Genomic DNA, 22,700 nt, shown 5'->3' on the forward strand with positions numbered 1-22,700 from the left:
TCCCTCGCCTAAGAAGAAGGTCTGCATGTTTGGTGATGCTCAACACGTTGAAGAAGTAAGTATTGGTGTACTTGAACATATAATTTTTTGATACGTATAAATTGCTCATGTGTGTGTTATGACTTATGACAAATTATTTGAGATGCGGTTCCATTAATTATATGTTCAAGACAAATTTTATTTTTTTTCCTTTTTTTTTAAGGACAACTGCTCTAAGGTGAAATTTTTGTGTACCACTAGAATTGTGCCAATATATGGTTTGTGGATATATGCTCTGCGCACATTTCTATTGTATAAATCACCTTTGTTGTAGTTTTGGTTTGGGAATGACAGTACTGGATTAGGTATGTTAAAGAGGATGTGAAGTCTCATTTTATTTTTGGTTTGTGATTGAGGTTAAACTAAATAAGTCGTGTGAGGCACACATGTAGTATGCAGAAAATTTAGAATTTTGTTCAAGTTATTTGACTTGGGCCACATATACTTTTGATTCACAAAATGGGTTGGATACCAAGTTGGAGAAGTCATGCCCAGGAACACAATTGAAGGAGAGGAAGAATAGGGCTAAGAAGATCCGTGGAGTTACTGTAATTTCAAATATGTGGTTGTACAAGACTCCCTGTTTCACCTTTGGCATAATTCTTATGTTTTTTCCTGTTTTGCAGACCAAGGCCGGGGATGATGCCAAAGCTGGAAAGAAGAAGTTAAGTGGATGATCAAGATGTGTCTATGGCTCCTGTTTTTGTTGCATTTGGTTTCATTTTCTTTATGAGTAGGAAAGACATGAAATTATTGTTTTGGTAGTAGAGCCCATCTGTTGATTCTTAATTTTAAGGTCTTGCTTAACCATACCATCTCCATATTTCCATGTAAGTTTACTTTTCGAAATTCCATTTTGAATCACATTATTTTTTAACTTCAATAAAAATTCAATTATGTTTGTTTCAATTCACATGGTTTGATTGATTAAAATTTGTACGTAATTGATTGGAGATGAGGTTTTGTTTGAAGGTGTAGTAGAGATCGTGTACAATGAATACAAGTAAGTGAAATGCTCATGGAAGCTTCATTTGAAAACCTCATTACATACATATTAGTATATTACTATAATGTTTCCAATTGTTGTCAGGTTTGAAACTGAATTGAGGTGTAAAACAGTTTCCTTTTGTTGTCAGGTTTCATCTTATTGCAACTCAAGAGTGTAGAGTTATCGTCTAATGTAGATAGTAGATACCCAGTCAAGTTTGGATAGAGTAGGCTTGAACATTTGTGCCACGGAAATATCATGATCTATAACGACCCACCATGTTGATTATTTAGTCATTTGTTGATGCTTAGTTTTTTTTACACAATTTCAACTTGATTATTTGCCCTTGATGTTTACAGATCCAAAGTACATATGTATTACACAATTTCAAATAGATTATTTGCCCTTGATGTTTACAGATCTGCTATGAGAGTTTATCCCCACAATTTCCTCTTTCTTAGTAAGCTAATAGGCATCATGATGGCTTGGTTGCTGTTGCCGAAGAAAATACAAGTTTACACAATATCAGTATTTCATGGCTAAACAAAAAATTGATAAACGAAGAAGTGATTTGCTGGGTGGTTTCCTATTGATATTGGTTGAACCACTTTGTAATATCACTAATTTTGAAAGTCAGTTTCTAAGTATAACGAATCAAGCTTCAATAGATATTACATATCTAACATGGCTTTGCACGTAACTTGACCTGTAAGTTCATATGTTCAATGCGTCACTAAGCTTTTCTTGAAATGTTTGTTTCGACTGGACTACTCTTCATTATCAGTTACCAGAGAAAGTTAAGGCATGCTGTCTTCAAGAATACTTTAATTCATAATGAATCTAGGAACGTCGTTCATTTTCCTTTACGAAAAATCTCATGTATACTTTTATATCACACTGTCAAGGATGCCTCTTTAAGGAATCCATGCCGAAGGCACGAGCATTAACTAGTCAAGTAACATATGCTGTCCTGCTTCTCATTTCCCAAAACCCAACACAATCTTCAACCAAATTGATATTGACATGAGCAGGTCTCTGGATTGTTATGTTCTTAAAAAGTCAAGTATAAACGTGACTTACTTGGAGTGACGCCAAAATATTGGAAAGAGATTGCCCATAAGTGTCATGGAAATGAACATCGAGCTTCTCTAATGGAACGACAGCCATTACAGCTTCAAGCATTGGAACAACAGTACCTGTCAAGCATGAAGTGGAAATTAGAGAAACTCGATCTAAGAACCAAATTGATAGTTACATAGCTGACATAAAGGCAGAAGAAATGGTTCAGAACAGGGCCAGGTGTACCAACACCAATTGTATCACCGAGGGAAATCTCAGAGCAACCCATGTCATGAAGTTCTTTTGCCACATATGCCACCTTTGAGGGAGGCACTGATCCTTCTACTGGACACCCCACAACACAAGAGACATACCTAAAATTTTACTCCAAATCAGAAATGCACAAAGAGAAGTAAAAGGGATAAAGGAGCATGCTCATTATTTCTATACATGAAGTACTCATTAAGAGACAACAATACAAGGTTTCAAGAGGGAAATCACAAATGAAATTCAACAACCATAATAAGTCCAATATGAAATAGATCATAAACATGAATTGTTTATCACAAAGTAACTAATCCCAAGTATGTTATCATATATATTAAGAAAAAAAGGGCGCTTCAGGGACAAACAATATCTGATCGATATATATAGTGTAGACAGTAAAAGGGCTATTTTATGTGGAGAAACTCTCAAGCTAGATCTAGTAGACATGCTTCTTACCATCACACACTTAATACCAGTAGTCCGGTATGCATAACAGAAGTATAATTTCTCAGAATATAGAGAAAAAGCTTTGCTTCCACCTAAAATATCTCGCATTGAATATTCAAAGCATCATTTATCAAAAAAATTTATTTAATTTCATCAATAATTTAGCTTCCAATCCCCCCTAGACACTGTTACCTAACTTTAACATATTACAACTCCTACGCCTGCGAACACGAAGAAGATCACCAGATCATACACTGCTTTCATACCAAGAACATAGGCACTGTACACATTTTCAGTAATTTGAATCTCCAGAAAATAGGTTGCCTGACTGAAATTTCAATCACTTGTACAATGGTGAATTTTCGAAGATCTTAAAATCCAATAAATTCTTCAGCATCATCTTGCTTGATTTTAACTTCAGCGAGCCTCACACCATTGACATAGTCCCTGGGGCTATGTGAAGCGAGACCAGGAACTAAAAGCCCAAAAAACCTATAAAGAATTGAGACCAAACTCTCTTTGAAATATTTTCCAGGCCTTATTCGAGCGAAGAGGCCTCTAAAAAGGTCCAGTAAAGCATTTAAGTACTTTGATGGAATGTACAATGGGTTGAAATAGTTTTCATTGGGTTCATGCTTCAGCACCTGTTTTTCCATCAAGTACACAAGAATAACCATTACTTACACGATCGACACATAAATAGAGTTTAGGTGATCATAATCTGAACAATAACGTACCTCGCCTTTGTACCAGCTTCGAAAGTAGAGGCAACCACCAAAATGTGAAAATTGAGAGACTGGATCATCAAATGGAATCCTAGGGACAACATCATACCTGAAAACAACCCTATAATACCTCTTAAATATCACATTCAACTGTGACTTCATGAAATTGCCAAAAATTTTATCTCCAACTCTAGGCTGCCCAAAAGTATAAACTCCTAACAAGCTACTCATGATGGTTTCTTCTTCGTGCAATACAAGTAATGAAGGAAATAAGATGGCAAGTGCACCACCTAAGCTGTGCCCTGTAACTAAAATCCTAGCACCCTTGTTTTGTTCCAGCAAAGTCTTCAATGTTTCTCTCAGCTTGTAGTAAGCCAATTTTTTAGATAATTGATCTTGTCAATTATCTAAAAATTGTCAATTATCTTGTCAATGTCTTTAATTGTAGTCTTCAAAAAAGCTTCATGGTTCTCAATCTCAAGATAATTGATCTTGTCAAGCTTTCGTAAATCCTTACATTTGTCCATTCTTTTGTGTGTGTTTGTGCTGATGAGTCCAATGTGATCTGATCTCATGTCCTAAGAAACATATTACAAGAATTCTTCGGAAACTTTTTCAGTTATATACTTCTTCCCCTTCGGAGGTAGTTGTGGTGCTGCTGGACCCTCCTCGTGAAGGCATTTGACTCTTCAAATGTGGTAGAGCCTCTCCATGATTCTGGAGTGGAGCAAATATCTGGAGATTCGAGAACCCAAACAGGGTTAACTAATCTATTTAAACTTGTGATAACCAGATTGTCAAGTAGAGAACCGGACTTGATCTTAATCATGCTTCAGGCAGTTTTTCAAACACTGCAGAGGCGGGATACCATGAAATATGAAATTGGTAATCTTCTAGGCAATTTGTTTTTAATACTTGGAAATATTTAACAGATGTGAATTTTCCTTAGCTATTATTTCCACATTCTAACAAAAGAAAAAATGAGTTCAAGATCCATCATCAGTGTCATACTGACACTATTGTGAAGTTATAGAATTTTATCAGATCCCTCTAATGGCGTTTTTCCATTGTTTTTCTTTGTGAATCTTCCACAGACAAGGAATCTCTCTCATGCTCACAGTCCAAGGCTGAAGATCTTCAGATAGAACAACTCTCATCTCTGGTTCTTTGGCTAATAGAAGATTATAAAAGAGTAAAGCAGCATGCCAGTTCGATAGTACGTGGGAATGAAATCCACAATTCTTCAGTGGATATGAATGTTGTGCCAAAAGTAACACTAGCAGAAATCTTGAAAAAATGTTTATTATATTCTCCTGGCAATAGACAGCTTGCAAGATCCGCTATGCTTCTTGCACAGATAATTGGAAGTAGCTCTATGGTTGAGAGACTCAAGAAACTACCTTCATTAAGCTTACCAAACTTGGATAGTGCTGAGCAAAGCTCTGTGCGCGTTGATACTGCACACATTATCAACCAACAAGACTCATCCATCCGTCAGGCTGCAGAAATGCTGGAGTTCCTTAAACAGCGTCGGAACAAGGGTAAAGCAGCCAGTATGGTGGCAAGCAGCACTGATATAAACAGCAAAGGCAGGTGGAAAGTAGCTAAGGCCTGGAACCCATGCCCAATCGGTATGTTGCCTTGTGCTCTGGGTTCTACAGGTGTTCTTCCTGTTCTTGATAGGGTCGTCATCCTGCCTGAGGTTCAAAAATTACCTGGAGGCAAGGAGTCCTGGGAATGGAATACCTGTAGTGGAATGACATATGATGTCGGACTGTTAGAGAAAACAAATGCTATTGAGGAGAGGAATGCAGTTGAGGATGGTCAAGCAGATGACCCAGACTTGTTACTAAACCCCATCAAAGGTCAATTGATGATTGGCGGTGTTTATAAGAAGGTTTGGGCGGAGGAGTTGCTTGCTATTGAGTCTGCTGTCAGGATTTTGGTGTGACTCACTGACAACGGTACTGTTTTCTGTTCTAATTTATATTGAAGCTGTGTAGTTCTCCCAATGTAGGACCTTCCTGGTGCAAGATGCGAGAGATTGTATACTGCGGCCAACGAGAGAAGGACCAAGCACTCAACCAATGATGTTGTAGGTATATACACTTTTTCTACCGTTTGAGTTTGGTTATATGTAAACTTTGCTTGTGATCAGTTTTTTAGTAACAATTTGTGTCATGCCAGGTTTTATGATACCTGGAATATGATTACACTTAGAACTTTGATAGGACTGGTAAACTAATCCGTGGGACTGTGGGAGCCAGAAACTGATAAAGAAGTTAATGCATTGACTTTATTGATGCTTTGCTTCTGACCTTCTGTCACTCGGGTAAATAAATTGTGATGGGGAGGAATGATCCGTAAGATTAGGATTTGGACGTTATTTTCCTGTGCCTGCAGAAGAAAAATTCTATTTTGCAATGAACTTGTAAATTTCATTTTAAAATAATTCAAAGGAACAAAGTAACAAACGAATCCGATCACCTATTAAAATTAGTGGTGACTGGTGGAAAAAACGTGGAAGATTGTACGTATTTGGGTGAGGGAATAATTAAAGTTTTACTTTGATTGTTCCATGGAAGTTAAATGTATTCTCCTTTTGTGGCCTGCAAACACGCACCTTGGTAGTTTGGACTATGTATTATGTATATGATGCAAGAGGAAATTAAATGGGCAATTGAGTTTGTAATAGAATTATGGGTACCCTAGAATTATTGCAATCGACTTGGACCACCTCTCATTGTTCCTTGCTCTTATATTCACTGAATTATTTTCCTACATATATTCAAGGATCCTTCTCTCAGCTGTGGTCGTCCTTTGTTAAAGCAAAACAAACACATGAGCGTTCAAATATCCTCAAACTGTGCTAGCTAGCTTTGGCTTTGATCGAAATGTGTATACACGACTAAGAGCATCTTTATGAGAGAAACAAAAAAAAATATACCAAATTTTTTAACCAAACACCAAACCAAAAAAACACTAACCAATTTAAGCAGTAACATCAAATATTCACATCAAATGACACGGATTTGGATAAATTGCGTGGCCTGCGCCATATAGCCCACTCAACTTTTTCGAAACCGCGCCAATGAAGCCCATCTTAAAAGTCCACGCTCATGCGGTTTTCCAAAAACCGCGCGATGTACTTTATTTTTTTTCTCTTTCCAAATCTCTCGCGCGGTTTTCGCAAAACCGCGCCATAGAAGTACACTTAGCAGCCCAAGCCCACGTGGTATTAGAAAAACCGCGCGGTTTACCGCGTGAGAGATTTGATACAACACCAAAGCTGGAACCAAATTTTGGCCGATTTGGTGTTTGGTTTGGTATTTTTTTGGTGTTTTCATCAACATGTGACTCTCCTAAAGATGAAAAAACACTAAATTGTTGGGAAATTAGTGTTTGATGCTAGTAAAGTATCTCTCCTAAAGATGCTCTGCATCTTCAATAGTTCATCCATCTATAACAAATCGCCTGAATTTGGAGTTTCATTGTAGTAGCGCGATAATGATCACCAGGCAAGTGTCCGTGATGAGGAATCAACGCAAGTGTGATTTAATTGCTAGCGTCGTAAGCCGTTTGCAACAAAATTTACCACCTATTAACCTTTTAAACTGGTTCAACTGCCATCGCTAAAATTCTTAAAATAACAACATGAAATTTCTAAGTTTGTGTTATTCTCTCTAGAGCCACAACCATCCAACAATCAATGACTAACGCCAACTAGTGATGCCCGACGGTCGTGCCATTCTTCCCTTTCTTCTTTCTTTGTTCTTGATATAAACTCAATCTCATTTTTTGCATCATTATTCATCAATCATCAATAACAAAAAAGTTTTGCAAATCCAAAATTAATTAATAAATAAACGACATCAATTTAAGAGATGATTAATTAAACTTTAAATTCCAATGAACTGTTTGAAATTTGTATGATTTACAAGCTTCATGCTCGAGGAATTCGATCAGTATATTTCTCAAAAAGTTCTTAGTCGCTTTTCTGTATCTTGAAGCCTTGGGTATAAAGAGTTAAAGAGTCACTTTACTTTTGGGTGTTACGAGACGACCATGAGATACAAATTCAAAAGAAACATTTGACCCGAAATTGAAATTGCAACCTAATTATTAATATGTGACTTTTACGTCTTGTTGATATCATTAGGCCCTTAAGTTTTGTAGACTTGTAGCGAATGTATATTGTCTTTGCAGAATAATTATATAATTGACATGAATGACTATTGTGGTTAGACTTAAGTGATATTGATAAGAGTGATCAGGCTAGGAGATGAAGCATAGAAGTTAACTAGTTAAAAGGACGAAAAGATTAAGGGTGGATATTACATTGGGTTTAACAAAAAAATAATAATAATAATAATTGAAGTTCTTGGGTTGCACTGATTTATGCATTGGCAGTGAACCAATCACAAAAAAAAAATGTTTGTGAACCAAGCATGCAAACAGTGGCAGAGCCATAGGACCCAGGGTAAAAGAGAAAAAGTAAAAAAGAGAGGGGTGAAGCAGAATAGGAGAGAAGAGAGAGAGAAAATAATAATTAAAAGGCGGTTTCAGCTTCGCGGCATATCTGAAATTTAAATGCGGGTATTCATTCTTGCTACTTTACTTTCTTTTTCACTTTTTTTTTTCTTTTCACTTTGATGAGTACAAGCCAATATCCAAACATAGCATTCGTTTATAAAAGAGCTCTCTCGGCAAATATGTGTATCTCATCAAGCAAACAACTAATAACCTCTTCCTTTCCAAACATCTTCCACTTCATCATTTTATCATTTTGTAGTTTTTAATCACACCAGGTAACTACAATGGAGGCCGGCAGTGCCGTTGCTGGAGGACTAACCGCGCCTGTTATTACTCATGGTGAACGTGAGCTTAATTATATTATCCGTTTCGAAAGAAATATCAAAACCTCGGTGACAATATTGATGCACTAGAAGCAAATCGAAGAGATGTTCGGTCCTGGGTCGATGCAGCTCGGAATAATAACCATTTAATAAGGAAGACTGTCGAGACATGGCTGGAACAGGCAGATCGTTTATTTGAAGAAGCAACACAGCTAAAAAGTGAAGCAGGAGATATTAATAGCTGGTGGAAAGGGTGGGTTACTTGCTCTCGTTTCTGTCTTGGTAGAAAAGCAGCAAAGAAAAATGTTGATGTCCAGAAACACTTGGGAGAGGGGTCTAAGTTTGGCGAAAATAATGTGTCCGACCCTAGGCCTGTTCAAAGCTATGAACCCGAGCCTGTTGGTGATTTTAAAACTTTTGCATCAAGGGCGAAGACTGAATTTCAAGTCATCGCGGCATTGAAAAATGATAAAATCAGCTTAGTCGGGATATTTGGGATGCCGGGAGTTGGCAAGACCATGTTGATGCAAGCAATAATGGCACAAGTGAAAAAGGAGAAACTCTTTGATGAGTTTGCGAGTGTTGTCGTGTCTCAGAAGCCCGACTTGGAAAAGATCCAAGATGCTATTGCAGAGAAATTGGACCTGAAATTGAAAGGAGAATTGCTTTCTACAAGAGTAGCAGAACTGCGGGAGAGACTTAATCAAGAAAGAAAGACTCTTTTGTGCTTAGATGATGTATGGGAGCCAATGGGGTTAGTTGAAGTAGGCATTCCTTACAAAAATGCGGGAAATCGCTGCAAGGTCATTTTCACAACAAGGATCCAAGGCGTGTGTGAAAGTATGGAAATGGATGAAAAGATTGAAGTTGAAGTCTTATCGGAAGTAGACTCATGGAATCTATTTCGAAGTAAAGCTGGTGGTGTTGTCGATCTTTTCAAAACAGTTGCTGGAAACATTGTGAAGGAATGTAAAGGTTTACCCTTGGCAATCGTTACCTTGGGTTTGGCTTTGAGAAACAAGGACGATATTGCTGTTTGGGACGATACACTAGCACGACTAAAGAAGTCAATCTCTGAAGAGATGGAGCCTGTCAATGCTTCCATAAGATTGAGCTACAACTTTCTGCAAGACGAGACAACCAAAATGTGCTTCTTATTTTGTTGTATGTTTCCAGAAGACTTTCAGATCCCAACTGATGTGCTGTTTGGTTACATGATGGGAGAAAAGCTGATTAGAGATGTAGACACTTTCGAGGAAGGAAGGAACAGATTGCAGGCCACAGTTGAGAAGCTTACATCTGCAGGTTTGTTGTTGAAAGGCGACTATGGAGGCATTATGATGCATGATGTCATCCGCGATGTGGCAGTATCAATTGCAAAATGTAAAGAAAGAAATGAATTCATTGTTAAAGCTAAAATGAGTTTGGACGAGTTGCCAGATATGGAGTTGGAAAAATGCAAGCGATTATCATTGATGAATACAGAAATCAGGTATCATCTCCCCTCTCAGATTAAAGCTCCAAACCTCTTAACCTTATCTTTGAATAGTTTCAATGATTTAGATGAAATTCCTTCCAATTTTTTCAAGAAATGACAAACCTTTTGACTCTAGATCTAAGTAACACCAAGATTAGATCACTTCCAACATCACTCTCAAGCCTTACAAACCTCCGTACGCTTCGTATGAATGAGTGTTATAACCTGAAGAATATATCCCCAGTTGTAAAACTTAACCGCCTTGAAATACTTTGTCTTAATGAATCTGGAATTGAAAATTTTCCCGAAGAGATGGGTAGGCTAACTAGTCTGAAGTCGATGAACTTTTTTAAGTCGAACTTTTTTAGGACAACCCAGCCTTATACAACCATCTCACCGAAAGTTATATCAAGGCTGTTTCGGTTAGAAGAATTCTCTGGTCATCTAGAAAATCTCGAATTCTCTTCAGAAAAGGATGCTAGTCCATGGAAAAAGATGACAAGATTTAAAATTTTGCTGGGAAAACATGATATTCCAGGCTACTGGTACCTGATGGAAAGGATGGAATCTCGGAGAAGTTTGTTCCTTGCACTCTCATCAATTTCAATTTCAATTTTACATTTAATCCAAGTGTTGTTACCGAAAACAATCTTATTGTATTTAAATTGTGAGGGGATTGAGAATGTGCTACAGCTTGATAAAGAGGTGTCATTCCCTAACTTAAGGAAGTTAGTAGTAGTAGACGATGTGGGAAGTAGTAGATGTTACTTGCCACCTTCTCCAATTTTCCATAATTTAACAGATTTGGATATTGAAGATTGCCATAAGTTGAAGCACCTCTTCCCATTCAGAGTATTTCAACATCTTTCCAAGTTGGAAGTGATGTATGTGGCAAGGTGCTCAGCTTTGGAGATACTGTTTCCCAATGACAGTGATATGGAGAGTGGAGATATAGAGAAAGACAAGGCCAGTCACCCTCTTTTGAAGGAATTCGGTCTTTTCCATTTACCAAAACTGTCAAGTTTCAGTGGAAGCGATTCACTTGTTGTTGATTGGCCCTCCGCAAAATCCCTAATTGTGCTTCAATGCCCGAATTTGAAGAGACTACCCCTGGGTACTCACAGTGTACCCAAACTTGAAAAATTTTATATTACGGACCAGGAGTGGTTCAATAAGCTGGAGTGGGACGACCAAAGAATCAAGGCCGATTTGCAAACCCTTTTGGAGGTGAAGTGCTAAAACTTGTTTTCTTTATTTATGTTTCATCCACCTCAATTTTATTTTTGACACAAAATATTTTTCTTTTCAACTCATACAAGATGACTTTTTATAGGTAAAGTTATAGGTAAAGAAGTAAAGAAGTTTGCAAGCGGGTTGTAAGCTTTTTTGACTGAGTTCGCGATAGATGCAAACTGTCTACGTATCAAGTTCTTGGGGTGCAACTTCAATCAAGTCAGATATAATTCCTCTTTCTCTTTTATAGTTGAAGTTTTCCTCTTTCCTTTTTCTCATGTGCCAGGTCAGTTCTCTCTCACGGGGGAATTGAATGAGCTTTGATGGTGAGTTATGGGGGCTCATTGATGAGCGCTTCTGGAGTTGCGGCTTTGAAGGATGCAACTGTGATTGAGCATTTCTTGCCGACCCGACCTACGATACAAGAACATGACTCATAGGGGATCGGTTCGAAGTGTGACGAAGCGATGAGAGATCGTCTGGCTCGTGCGGGACACGTGAATAATAATATGCCTGAGTATATTAGTACCTCGCAGGGGCAATGAAACAACTAATGGAGGCAGTGAGGCAATCTATTATAGAATAGATTACAAAGAAGTGACAGAAGTTTCCAAAGAAGTGAGAGAAGATTCCAATGAGGCAGCAGATGCAGATTCCACCAGCCCTCAACAAATTTAATCATCTACTTCATGCAAGTTTGATTTACTTTTTCTAGACTTATACTTTGACCCAGCAGGGGAAATGTTTGCCAAACTCAAACTTGAAATATTGTCCCGGTCGTGTTCTACCTATGGCCAAATGGCAAAGAATTTACATAGCAACTTATTAAAAATAAGAGGATGATGTCCTGGTCACTTGGTGGAATAATTATAAGTTTCTTTATTTCAGATAATTTATCCGAACGTCCGGAGGTCTCTTGGGGTGGGGGAAAAAAATTTCTGACTTGGTTTTCCACTGAAATAAATTCAAATCTTCCTCTTCTCAGCTAAAATCTTCATATTACCAACTCCAATTTCATCTTTCCCATTCAAATTTCATCTTCTCTATGTCCTTCCTTCTTCCAGATTTTGGCTGCTTCGGTCTTCTTTCTCGCATTCCCGCCGCTAGCAGTATGCCAAGATTCTAGTAGTACTGATTGGAGTGGCTCAAAAGTTTGTCTAAGGTGAATAATTGGATATATATTCTTGTGTATTGTTTCTGTCAATAAAACAAAATGGTAATTGGGTTCTTTGTGATTCTATTCTATTTAATGAAATTCATTGTAGTAATACTAGTAATAAGTGTTATGTCCATAACATTTACAATTCAAATATTTTTGGTCGACACCATCGCAAGCAAAAAGTGGCTTTAAAATATTAGCAATTCTAGAGTGCGATGCACCGGTGTGATGGATTTAGGACTCTTGATTCAAGACTTTGTGGGGGCAGTACACACACCTTTTGCTGATAGGAGAGCCCAGATTCGAGAGTACAGGTACAACATACGTACTCTAGATTTTGCATTAAAATATTTTTGAGAAATGAAAAGAACAAGAAACCAAAGAAAGGTTTGCTGGCGATGCTTTTCTAAGGGTAAATTTGATATCCAAGCAGTAGATTCTTTTATCTTGATTTTCTGAGTCAAGAATAGCTGCATAAGCCTTTGCTCCACGATGAGCAATAGGAATATCAAGCTCAGAAAGAGGAGCAGGCGGATCAGCAAACAAAGGCACATGAGGTGGGGGCTGTGGAGAGCATGGAAGCGATGGCAAATGATCCTGGTGGGCGGCATCAAGGGGGCGCACGCCCTCAATTTGTGCTTCAGGAAGGGGCACGTGCCCTCCAGGCATGAGTTCGGTAACTGTGTCCTCTTCCAGTACTGGAGGAGGAGAATTCAAAGCTTCCTCGAAAGGTCTTTAGACACCTGTCCCTGGAGAGAATAATACAGTACATCCTCAGAGAAGGTTACATCAGCACAAACAAAAAACTTGCGAATGTGGGGATTGTAACACTTATAACCCTTTTCTGTACGAGAATACCCAATAAAGACACACTTAGTAGCACGAGGGTCTAACTTGTCACGACCAGGGTGAAGATTATGAACAAAACAAACACACCCAAACACCCTAGGAGTAAGAGAAAAAGATGGTTGACTAGGAAAGAGGACAGACATAAGAGTTTTTCCATCTAAAACTGAAGAAGGCATGCAATTAATCAAATATGTGGCAGTAAGGACTGCCTTAGCCCAATAAAACTTTGGAAGGTTCCTTTGAAACATTAAAGTACGGGCAACTTCAAGAAGAGGACGATTCTTTCTCTCAGCAACTCCATTTTGTTGTGGGGTGTCAACACAAGAGGTTTGATGAGTAATACCGTTATTAGCAAAGAAACGTTTAAACAGAGCATAATCATAATCCCTAACATTATCACTCCTAAAGACTTTTAACTTTGCAGAGTGCTGATTAGTGATTTCAGCATAAAATTTCTGGAAAACAGAAAAGACTTGAGAACGATTTTCCATTATATAAACCCAACAAACACGAGAGAAATCATCAATAAAAGTAATAAAATACTTGGCTCCCAAGAGGCCAGTGGTTTTACATGGACCCCAAAAATCGGAATGAACTAATTGAAAAGGATCACTAGAACAATTATTTAAACTAGTTTTGTAAGTAGCACGATGATGTTTAGCTAACTCACAAACTTCACATTGCAATGACTGGACACTGGAAGGAATACTAGGAACTAAACAACGTAAACTCTTCAGAGGTAGATGGCCGAGCCGCCTTTGCCATAGAGAAAGAGAGATAGAGACTGTAAGGGCATGTTTCTGTTGATGCCCCAAAAGTACTTTGAAAGTAGTAGATGCCACCTCGCTCATACCCCCCACCAACTAGTTCCTTTGTCTGTAGATCCTAAAAAACAACACGAGTGGAGGAAAACACGACAGAACAATTAAGTGATTGTGTGAGACTATGAACGGATAAGAGATTAAATGGAAAATTTTGAACAAGCAAGACAGAGACAAGAGACACGTGGCGAGTTAGCTGAATGGTGCCTCGACCAAGGATATTAACCTTAGCACCATTTGCTAATGTAACATATGAGACTTTACTGGAATAATCAAGAGTAGAAAACAACTGGGGGTTACCGTACCTGTCATATGATCAGAAGCTCCTAAGTGAATGACCCAAGAGTCGGTTCCACTAGTATGAAAACATATGTTACCTGATTCGGCTAGAGTTGTCGTGGGGGTATTGGACGAACTCGAAGGACTGGCTAGAATAACTTGTATTCTTTTCATTAGGGCTCCAAGATCTTCTTGCACCTTTTGGACTGAGTCTGTATCCCTGTGATCAGAAACTGTGACATTGTTGGCTTTAGACAATGATGGTCGTCCAAATGCTTCCCAACAAAAATTAGAACCATGGTTTGTCCATCCACAATGATCACATGGTGGCCAACCGCCCATACCACCTAATCCCTCCCCACTCCCCTACTACCTCCACCCCACTCCAACTAGTTCTGCCACCTCTACCTCCACTACCTCGACCAAAGGAGAAATTATTGTTGTTGTTACTTGGAGGAACTATTAAGGCTCACTGTCAGTGGTTTTTGAAGGAGAAGTAATACGAGAATAAGCTTCAGACAAAGTTGGGAATTTTGATTCAGCTTGTACTTGAGACTTCACATGAGCAAACTCAGGACGTAGACCAGATAGGAATTTTGAGACCCGGAATTCTTCTCTTTGTTTCTGCAACTGGGTAATATCTCTAGTCAACAGATGATAAATATTTAATTCTTCCACTTGCTGCGAAGAGAATTATAATACTCAGAAATAGACATATCTCCTTGATTCATATCAAAAATATCTTCATACAACTGAAAGATACGAGATGTATTTTGAGATTGAGAATACGATTCTTGTAGATACTCCCAGATTTCCTTAGAAGTCTTTAAAAAATTGAACAGTATTGCATACATCTTTTTCCATAGTATTCCACAGAAAGTTCTTAACCAAGGCATCATTTTTTGTCCAAGTCGCCTTTGATTTCTCATCTGTGGCGACAGGTGGATCTGTAAGATGTGTTTCCTTTCCTTTACCAGTGAGGTATATAGTAACTGCTTCTGCCCATTGAAGGTAATTGGCAACACCCTCCAATTTCACAGAAGTCATACCAACAGAGAAAACCGGCGTGTTTCCAAACTCATCGGTCTTTGGAACAACTACTTCAAACATTGTAAATCAAACTTGAATATGAAGAGATAGATAATTGTGCAGAAGCCAGACAATGAGTTTAACATAAAGCAAGACTAAAGCTTTAAGCTTTTAAACTTGATGTACCTCTAACCATGCTCCGATACCATGTTGTTAGTGGATAGTTTGGAGAAGGTGTTAGTAGATTGGATGAAGATGAAGAAGGATGGAGGATGGAAAACTAGGGTTAGAGTTCATTACTTACTCTACCCAAAATTTATATATATATATAGCAAAGTCTGATACAATAGAAACACGAAAATAGGAAACACATTCTGTATCTGTCATACTGACAAGAGGGAGCGCACACCCTCAATAAGCCCATACAGCAATGTCAGTCATAGTGTTCCTTATAGGGAAGCGGTTTTACTACTATAGGTTGCCTGAGGGAGCCCCTTAACACCAATGTTGCAAGTCCAGCTAGTTGCAACAATAATTAAGAGAGAACTTCCTCATTACTCAAACCCGGGCAGCTCTACTGTATGAACGTTTCGAGTCACAAAAGGGCAATGGGAGGCTTCTATGCCACACAAATAAACTCAGGTAGTTGTCCATTTGCTTCTGAATTCACTGATTGATAGATTGTATGGCTAAACTATGAAATTTACACAAAATTAAAATATGGGAGCATGATTCATGTGGAATTGATGTCAAAAATTACGACGAATGAGGTTATTGAGACCGTTAAACAAGGGCGGATCCAGGGGGGCTACAGCCCACCCAACTTTTCCGTAAAAAAAAAATACTAGTTATAATAGTGTATAATTTATTCCAAAAAAAATATATTTGTAGTGTATGTTAGTAGTAGCAGCCCCCTTTAGTGGCAATCCTAGATCTGCCCCTGCCATTAAATCCACTCAACTTGGTATGTTTCAAGTGGGATCAGCTGATATTTACACAATGCACATCATTAAATGATCTAAGATGTATGCGTTATGCTCATAACAAACTTGACACGAAGGAAATGAATATACAAGAAATTGGGTTCGACCCAATTTCGGAGAAAATAAAGTCTAGAGGACACGGTTTTTGGTGAGTAACTCACAAGAACAAATTCTAGCAATTAGTAACCTACGAACCCACAATTTCAAATTTAGTAACCCTCAAGGACAAAATAAGTTGGCCCGGCCCATTTGCTTTTTTTAAATGCCAGTTATACCCTTCCGTGAAATTGACCATTTTTTTATAATACTAGTTTAACCCCTCCGTGTTATATTTAAAGCAGAGAAATTTTCAAACTCAGAAACTACTTTACACTGCTCACTGCATTTTTAGTGGAGAGCGAAGATCATGAAACCAGGTTTCAATCTAAAAAGGTTTGTTCTATATTATTTCAATATGAGGTCCAATAATTTATAAACTTAAACTTGAAATCGTATACTTAAAATTGAAATCGTATGTTGAGGGTATACTTAAACTTGAAATCGTATTTTGAAATCATAAAATGTTATGATTTGTATACCCATTGAGATTGTTTATGATTGATGGTTTTTATGCTATCGGCTTTGTTTTGATTGAGGTTGTTTTATGATTTAGATTTTTTCTTGTTTTTTAGATCAGAATGGGTATGAATACTCATTGAACAAATAATATGAACACTTATTGTTCATAGTCTAGTTGAGTATGAACAATGTATGTTCATACCAATCTAAAGCATTGTGAATGATCATAGTAGTACGTGTACTATGAACATTTAATGTTCATGGTGAACACTTATTGTTCATAGTCTAGTGGAGTATGAACAATGTATGTTCATACCTCTCTGAAGCATTGTGAATGATCATAGTATTTTTTTTTATGGTGTACATCTCCTGAATTATATTTTTATTGTGTTTTTGTGGGTTGAATTTTGCAATTATACATGGAATTTAGTGTGACTAGAGTTTTTTGCTATAATGGCAGTACTTTGTCCTTTCGTTTTGGGTTGGATTCTTTGACTGATGTTGTGACGCGCAAGGTGTGTGACAAGTGGCCTGATTTGGGATTAAAGAGTTTTTCTATGTATTTCTCCCGTGATGCAAAAGAGAATCTGATTGAAACGGATGGGGATTTGCAATCCTTGGCTTGCTATTGTTATGGCATGAAGATTGCAACTGTGGAGATTAAAGTAAATGTGTATATGAGTTCAATGAGTAGCTGTAGTGGTGCAAGTACGTCAAGTTCATCAGGTTCATCGAGTTATTTATTGGTGGTGAGGTTGTTAGTCATAAAACTTACAAGTCTGATTTTTGGTGGCGTAACTTTGATGGTGGTGTTGGGCAAAGATTTACTTTAGGTGCTCCTGAGTTTAGATGTAAATTGATAGAGTACTCTATTGTGAGTGGTTACAAGTATGAGTTGATCAAGAATGATGATTTTAGAGTGACTACAGTTTGTCAGAAGAAGAATAAGCTAAATTGCCAATGGTGTATTCACTCTTGGGAGAGTTGTGGTTATTTTGAGATTAAGAAGATTAATCTCACACACACTTGTGGTTTTGCAGTTAAAGACTATGACCATCCACCTCTCACATTCTTGAAGACTCATACTCTTGATTTTACGAGAGATAAACCAGATTTGACATTTGGAGATATTACCGCTTTATATACTCATGAGTACGGGCTTAGTATTTCAAGGCACATAGCTTATGCGGATAAGAAGTTGGCACTGAAGGAGTTGTATGGTGATGTTGTGCTGTCTTACAATGACCTATTATGGTATACGGAGGAGTTGAAAAGAAGAGATCCTATGAATATTATTGAACTTGAAGTTAACAAGGAGAGTGGGAAGTTTGAGAGGGTGTTTGTTGCTTTTGAATCAAGTATCTATGGTTTTAAGTTTTGCCGCCCGATGGTGTATTTGGATGGAACATTCTTGAAATCTGATTACAAAGGGTGCTTGTTGGCTGCTACTGCAAAAAATGGAGATCAAGGTATTCCACTAATTTTACTACTTGCATTTTCATTAGTTTTAATTTTGTGTTTGGTCATGAACAATCATTGTTCATAATTGTTTTGGAGTATGAACAATCATTATGCATACACGTTTTTGTGTATGAACAATCAATGTTCATACACTCTGTATGAACACATAACACTGATGCTTTAAGTTATCTCATATTTTGGTTTTTTTGTTTTTATAAGGATTGTTCCCTCTTGCTGTTAGTGCTGTTGACATTGAAAACGATTCCAATTGGTATTGGTTTCTTGATATGTCTAAGAAGACTTTTGGGTATGAACGGAGGTATACGTTTTTGAGTGATAGGCATCATGGTTTGCTTATCAACATTCTTATTGTATTTCCTGATTCCTATCACTCTTTTTGCTTTTGGCATATGGAGAACAACCTTAGAACATGTTTGTCGAAGTCATGTGGTATGACAAAAGTGTTAGTTGCATTATTTAAGAAATGCGCTTATGCTGCCATACATGAGAAATTTGAGAAGCACATGGCTGAATTCAAGGAAATTGGTGGAGATGCGCTTTCTAACTTTCTTAATTGGGTGCCTTATGAGTATTGGGCTAATACATACTTCTGTGGGGCCCAATATGGTGAGATGTGCTCTTCCTTGGCAGAGTGCTTCAACAGCTGGATAGATAAAGAGCGGCATCTTCCCATCACAGCCATGTTCGATGGAATTCGGATGAAGATGATGAAGATGGCGTCTGCCTGGAGGATGGAATGCAAGAATTAGAAAAGTTTTCTTTGTCCTAAAATTGAAGCAAAGTTGCTTGAGAGGACCGAGAGGGCTCGTTCTGTGACTGTGACAAAGTCAGATGATCATGTATTTGAAGTTGATACGGAGAAGCATAAGCATCGGGTTGATTTGCTTAGGAGAGATTGTACTTGCAATAAGTGGGGCATAGACGGTTTTCCTTGCCCTCATGTTATTGTGAGTATTCATTGCAAACAGGAGTCAGTGTATTCATACATTGAATATGCATTTCTCTCCACTTATTTCAGTAGCACCTACTCTTATGGCATAACTGCAATTAGTAGTAACGAGATTTGTTCAGATGGTTCTGATGAAGTGCGAATTCTCCCACAAGATGTGAAGAAGCCTCCGGGTAGACCATGAGTTAAGAGGATTGAAAGCACGGGTGCTATGCATTATACTGCCCACAAGTACAGAAAATGCGACAGCACCAACCGACATGACCGAAAGAATTGCCAAGGGAAAATTGTTGATGTGTTAAGTACTTAGTAGCCTAGTGATGATATGGTATCAAGGTCTTGCCAATTATTCTAGGTGGAAAGCACTAATCAGGCAGTGTTAATGTTTTGTATGAACAATATATTGATTGACTAATTGGTATTAATACAATTTTCATATGATTTTTATATTAGGATGTTTAATGTTCTAGGTCGAATATATTTTAAAGTCTCATATGATTTATTATTCATTTCATTAATGTTATTGAGGTATGATTTTTATATTTGTTCATACCTACTGGAGTATGAACAAATATTTGTTCATACCTAGTGTACTATAAACATTCAATGTTCATGGTGAACAATCAATGTTCATACCTAGTACGTGTACTATGAACATTCAATGTTCATATATGGTGTACTATGAACATGATTTGTTCATACTTAACAATCACTTTTCATACACTAACAATCGTTATTGGACTATAAACATTCAATGTTCATACACTAACAGGTATGAACAATGAATGTTCATACATTGAGGTATAAACAATCAATGTTCATACCTACTGGAGTATGAACAAATATTGTTCATACATTGAGGTATAAACAATCAATGTTCATACCTACTGGAGTATGAACAAATATTATTCATACATGATAATTAATAAAAAAGAATAACAATAAGAGAACACATTATAAACATCAATAATAGTTCATACATTTTGTCATTGTGTACCAAAATCATGACCACTCAGAGAACACATTTCACTATGAATTACCACTGATTCACATTCATACACGACATAAAATATTGTTTTGTCATTGTGTACCAAAAAATATTGTTTTGTCATTGTGTACCAAAAAGACCACTCAAAAAGAACACATTTCACTTTGAATCACCACGTCAAAATATATTGTTCATAGAACTCTCCTTTTCTTAACGCCTCCTGGAACTCATGATCTTCCTTTGTCCATCTTCTTGGTTTATCAAAAAGCAATCCACATACAAGTTCTGGGCGCATATTGTGTACTTCGGTTTCAGTAGTTACATCACAAAAATCCCAACGACCTTGTTCATAAAGAATTTGCATCATTTTACAAACATGAACGCCGCAATCAACGCTGCAATTTAGAGAATATAGATCTCAGGTCAATTATTGTTTTTTGTATGTCTAGAAGTCTCCAAGAATGTCAGTGAATAATTACGTGCTTACCTATTGTGTTGCTGTGGACATTTTTTAGGCATTATTCTTCCTTTATTACTAAGGTTGTGGATTTTCTTCTTCTCCATTTTGATCCGACTGTTGATGGGATCAACCAGTCTTTTCCTCTGCAAAATAAAAAGAAGTTATTTCATTATGTTTTAAGAAAAAAAAAATCATGTTAGTTAAGTGTTTTATGTTGAACTCACCAGATCTTTCGCAACTTGGAGCGATTTTTTTTCGGTGATTAGGGAGTTGAAATGAAACCATTGCTCTTGTTGTCCCTCTCTCAACTTTATTACAAGAAGTGTCCAATGTGTATCTGAATGAACAGTAATAGCTATGAATTTTGCAGAAAAGTCGATGCTCTGCACTATTTTTTCCAAGCCTCCTTCTTCATCTAACATTTTCTGTGTCAATGATTGCGTGAAATAGTAAGAATGTGACAACATCTACAATATAGAAATGAAATAGAATTTTGCAATAAATAATTTACCTTTATGTTGGAAGTGATTAGACAAGTTTCGTTTTTTCCATGGTTCTTTTCTTGAAGGTGTTTAGACCACCAGTCAATAACCTGTTGAATTGAGCACTTTTTAAATTGGCATTATATATTTCATGAACAATGATTGTTCATAGTACAATATGGACTATGAACAATGAGTGTTCATAGCTTATGACTATGAACAATGAATGTTCATAGTCCAATTTTAGTATGAACAAAGAATGTTCATAGCTCATGACTATGAATAATCATTGTTCATAGTACAGTATGGACTATGAATAATGAGTGTTCATAGCTCATGACTATGAACAATGAGTGTTCATAGTCCAATTTTAGTATGAACAAAGAATGTTCATAGCTCATGACTATGAACAATGATTGTTCATAGTATAATTTTAGTATAAACAAAATTTACCTGAAAATCAATTTCCCTATCAAACAGAAGGTCTTCAACTAGAACACCTTGTACTTGTAAATTTCCATCTGACCATGCAATTGTGCTTCAAAAACCATAAGGAATTACCATAATAAATTACCATTAGTCAAAAATGTTATAGTAAACTTGTAAAACTTACAGTCTTGTTAGACTTACCCTTTGTCTGCCATCGTGAAGAAAGTGTCGACAACTTGTCTGTGGCTTTCTTCTAATCCCTCATAGTAGGGACTCGTCTTAGGGTCTTCGAGTGGTCCACTCTCAATATCATCGCCAAGAATTTGCTTGCCAATATCAACTTTGTTTATTTTCCCCTTCCCTTCAGCAGTGTATTCCTTGCCAATAGGCTTAGTTTTCCTTCCTTTCATTTCCTTGACTCGCTTTACTAGGGAACAAGGTTCTTTTGCTCCCTTACCCGCCTCAACATCCTTCTCTTCACCTTTATCTGTATCTCCCTCCTTGTCTGGAGGAGACAATGTAAGACGTAAGTCAAATGATGGAGCTTCACTTGTTGCACTTCAGCCAGGGGGGCTTGATCAGGTTGAGGTTGCAATTCAGCCAGGGGGACTTGATCAGGTTGAGGTTGAGGTTGATCAGGTTGAGGTTGAGGTTCAGTTGTATCCCCCTCTTGCCTTTCCTTTAACATCTCCTTTAATTTTTTTATTTCTTCTTCGGGATCAAGAAGTTGTTTCTCAAGTGTGATAATTTTGGCCAACAGTTCTTTGTTCTCCACTCTAAGTGCTTCATCCGTTCTTAAAGTAGGCTAGACTTCATGATCTATACTTTTGACTAAATCAATGTACATGTCACGAAGTAACTCCCTTTCATCCTCCTTTGCTGCTTCAGCATTGACAACAATCTAAGATGCAGCTACTATAGTAATCGGAGTCTTTCGGAACACATCAAACAAGGTCTTTAAATCCCACCTCGCACACCTAGGGAATTTACTTTCATGGTTCTGTACCATGTTGATGACTAGAGAGTGTTCACAAAACCAAAACTATAACGCACGTGACGAAAGCCATATTAGTTCACACACCAATAAACCAAAACATTAAAACAATCAATGTTCATACCTTAATAATAGATATGAACAATG

The 22,700-nt window shown here is 37.4% G+C and overlaps 2 protein-coding genes and 2 pseudogenes across 9 annotated transcripts; 3 read left to right on the plus strand and 1 right to left on the minus strand.

Annotated features, from left to right (window-relative positions):
- LOC147485531 (protein NRT1/ PTR FAMILY 5.6-like) overlaps positions 1 to 22,700 on the plus strand; it is a 41,266-nt pseudogene that overhangs the window by 4,508 nt on the left and 14,058 nt on the right.
- Positions 146 to 3,896, minus strand: LOC147485532 (hydroxymethylglutaryl-CoA lyase, mitochondrial-like). Of its 6 annotated transcripts, XR_015203099.1 has the most exons (5): positions 3,538 to 3,896; positions 3,067 to 3,444; positions 2,337 to 2,460; positions 2,108 to 2,223; positions 146 to 1,519 (listed from the first exon to the last, which is right to left on the minus strand). XR_015203099.1 is itself a non-coding variant. In XM_086575030.1 (4 exons), the coding sequence occupies exons 1-4, from the start codon at positions 3,630 to 3,632 to the stop codon at positions 1,493 to 1,495; spliced, it is 366 nt and encodes a 121-aa protein (XP_086431156.1). In that variant the 5' UTR covers positions 3,633 to 3,896; the 3' UTR covers positions 146 to 1,492. The 6 variants fall into 6 exon arrangements, 1 of the variants encoding a protein (XP_086431156.1); XM_086575030.1 differs by lacking the exon at positions 3,067 to 3,444 and having other exon boundaries at positions 2,333 to 2,460; XR_015203097.1 differs by lacking the exon at positions 146 to 1,519 and adding an exon at positions 1,582 to 1,733 and having other exon boundaries at positions 2,108 to 2,460.
- On the plus strand, positions 4,136 to 5,828 carry LOC147485533 (uncharacterized). Of its 2 annotated transcripts, XR_015202944.1 has the most exons (3): positions 4,196 to 4,410; positions 4,620 to 5,624; positions 5,713 to 5,828. XR_015202944.1 is itself a non-coding variant. In XM_086574922.1 (2 exons), exons 1-2 carry the CDS (start codon positions 4,353 to 4,355, stop codon positions 5,474 to 5,476), a joined length of 915 nt encoding a protein of 304 aa, XP_086431048.1. In that variant the 5' UTR covers positions 4,136 to 4,352; the 3' UTR covers positions 5,477 to 5,828. The 2 variants fall into 2 exon arrangements, 1 of the variants encoding a protein (XP_086431048.1); XM_086574922.1 differs by having other exon boundaries at positions 4,136 to 4,410; positions 4,620 to 5,828.
- LOC147485534 (disease resistance protein At4g27190-like) lies at positions 8,215 to 11,870 on the plus strand (annotated as a pseudogene). Its single transcript, XR_015202774.1, has 2 exons — positions 8,215 to 11,085; positions 11,378 to 11,870. The product of XR_015202774.1 is annotated as a disease resistance protein At4g27190-like (transcript).

Source organism: Coptis chinensis, chromosome 7, assembly GCF_015680905.1.
Source record: "Coptis chinensis isolate HL-2020 chromosome 7, ASM1568090v1, whole genome shotgun sequence".
In the NCBI taxonomy this organism is placed as follows: Eukaryota; Viridiplantae; Streptophyta; class Magnoliopsida; order Ranunculales; family Ranunculaceae; genus Coptis; species Coptis chinensis.

What these genes read in the sequence shown, in the direction of transcription:
- LOC147485532 (XM_086575030.1), bottom strand. Translation starts at nt 3,632, where the DNA reads ATGATGTTGTCCCTAGGATTCCATTTGATGATCCAGTCTCTCAATTTT. An exon ending in CGGTGATACAATTGGTGTTG is followed by an intron (nt 2,224 to 2,332) that starts GTACACCTGGCC and finishes CATGCTTGACAG; the next exon opens with GTACTGTTGTTCCAATGCTT. An exon ending in ATATTTTGGCGTCACTCCAA is followed by an intron (nt 1,520 to 2,107) that starts GTAAGTCACGTT and finishes CTTCGGCAACAG; the next exon opens with CAACCAAGCCATCATGATGC.
- LOC147485533 (XM_086574922.1), top strand. Translation starts at nt 4,353, where the DNA reads ATGCTTCAGGCAGTTTTTCAAACACTGCAGAGGCGGGATACCATGAAA. An exon ending in TACCATGAAATATGAAATTG is followed by an intron (nt 4,411 to 4,619) that starts GTAATCTTCTAG and finishes AATCTTCCACAG; the next exon opens with ACAAGGAATCTCTCTCATGC.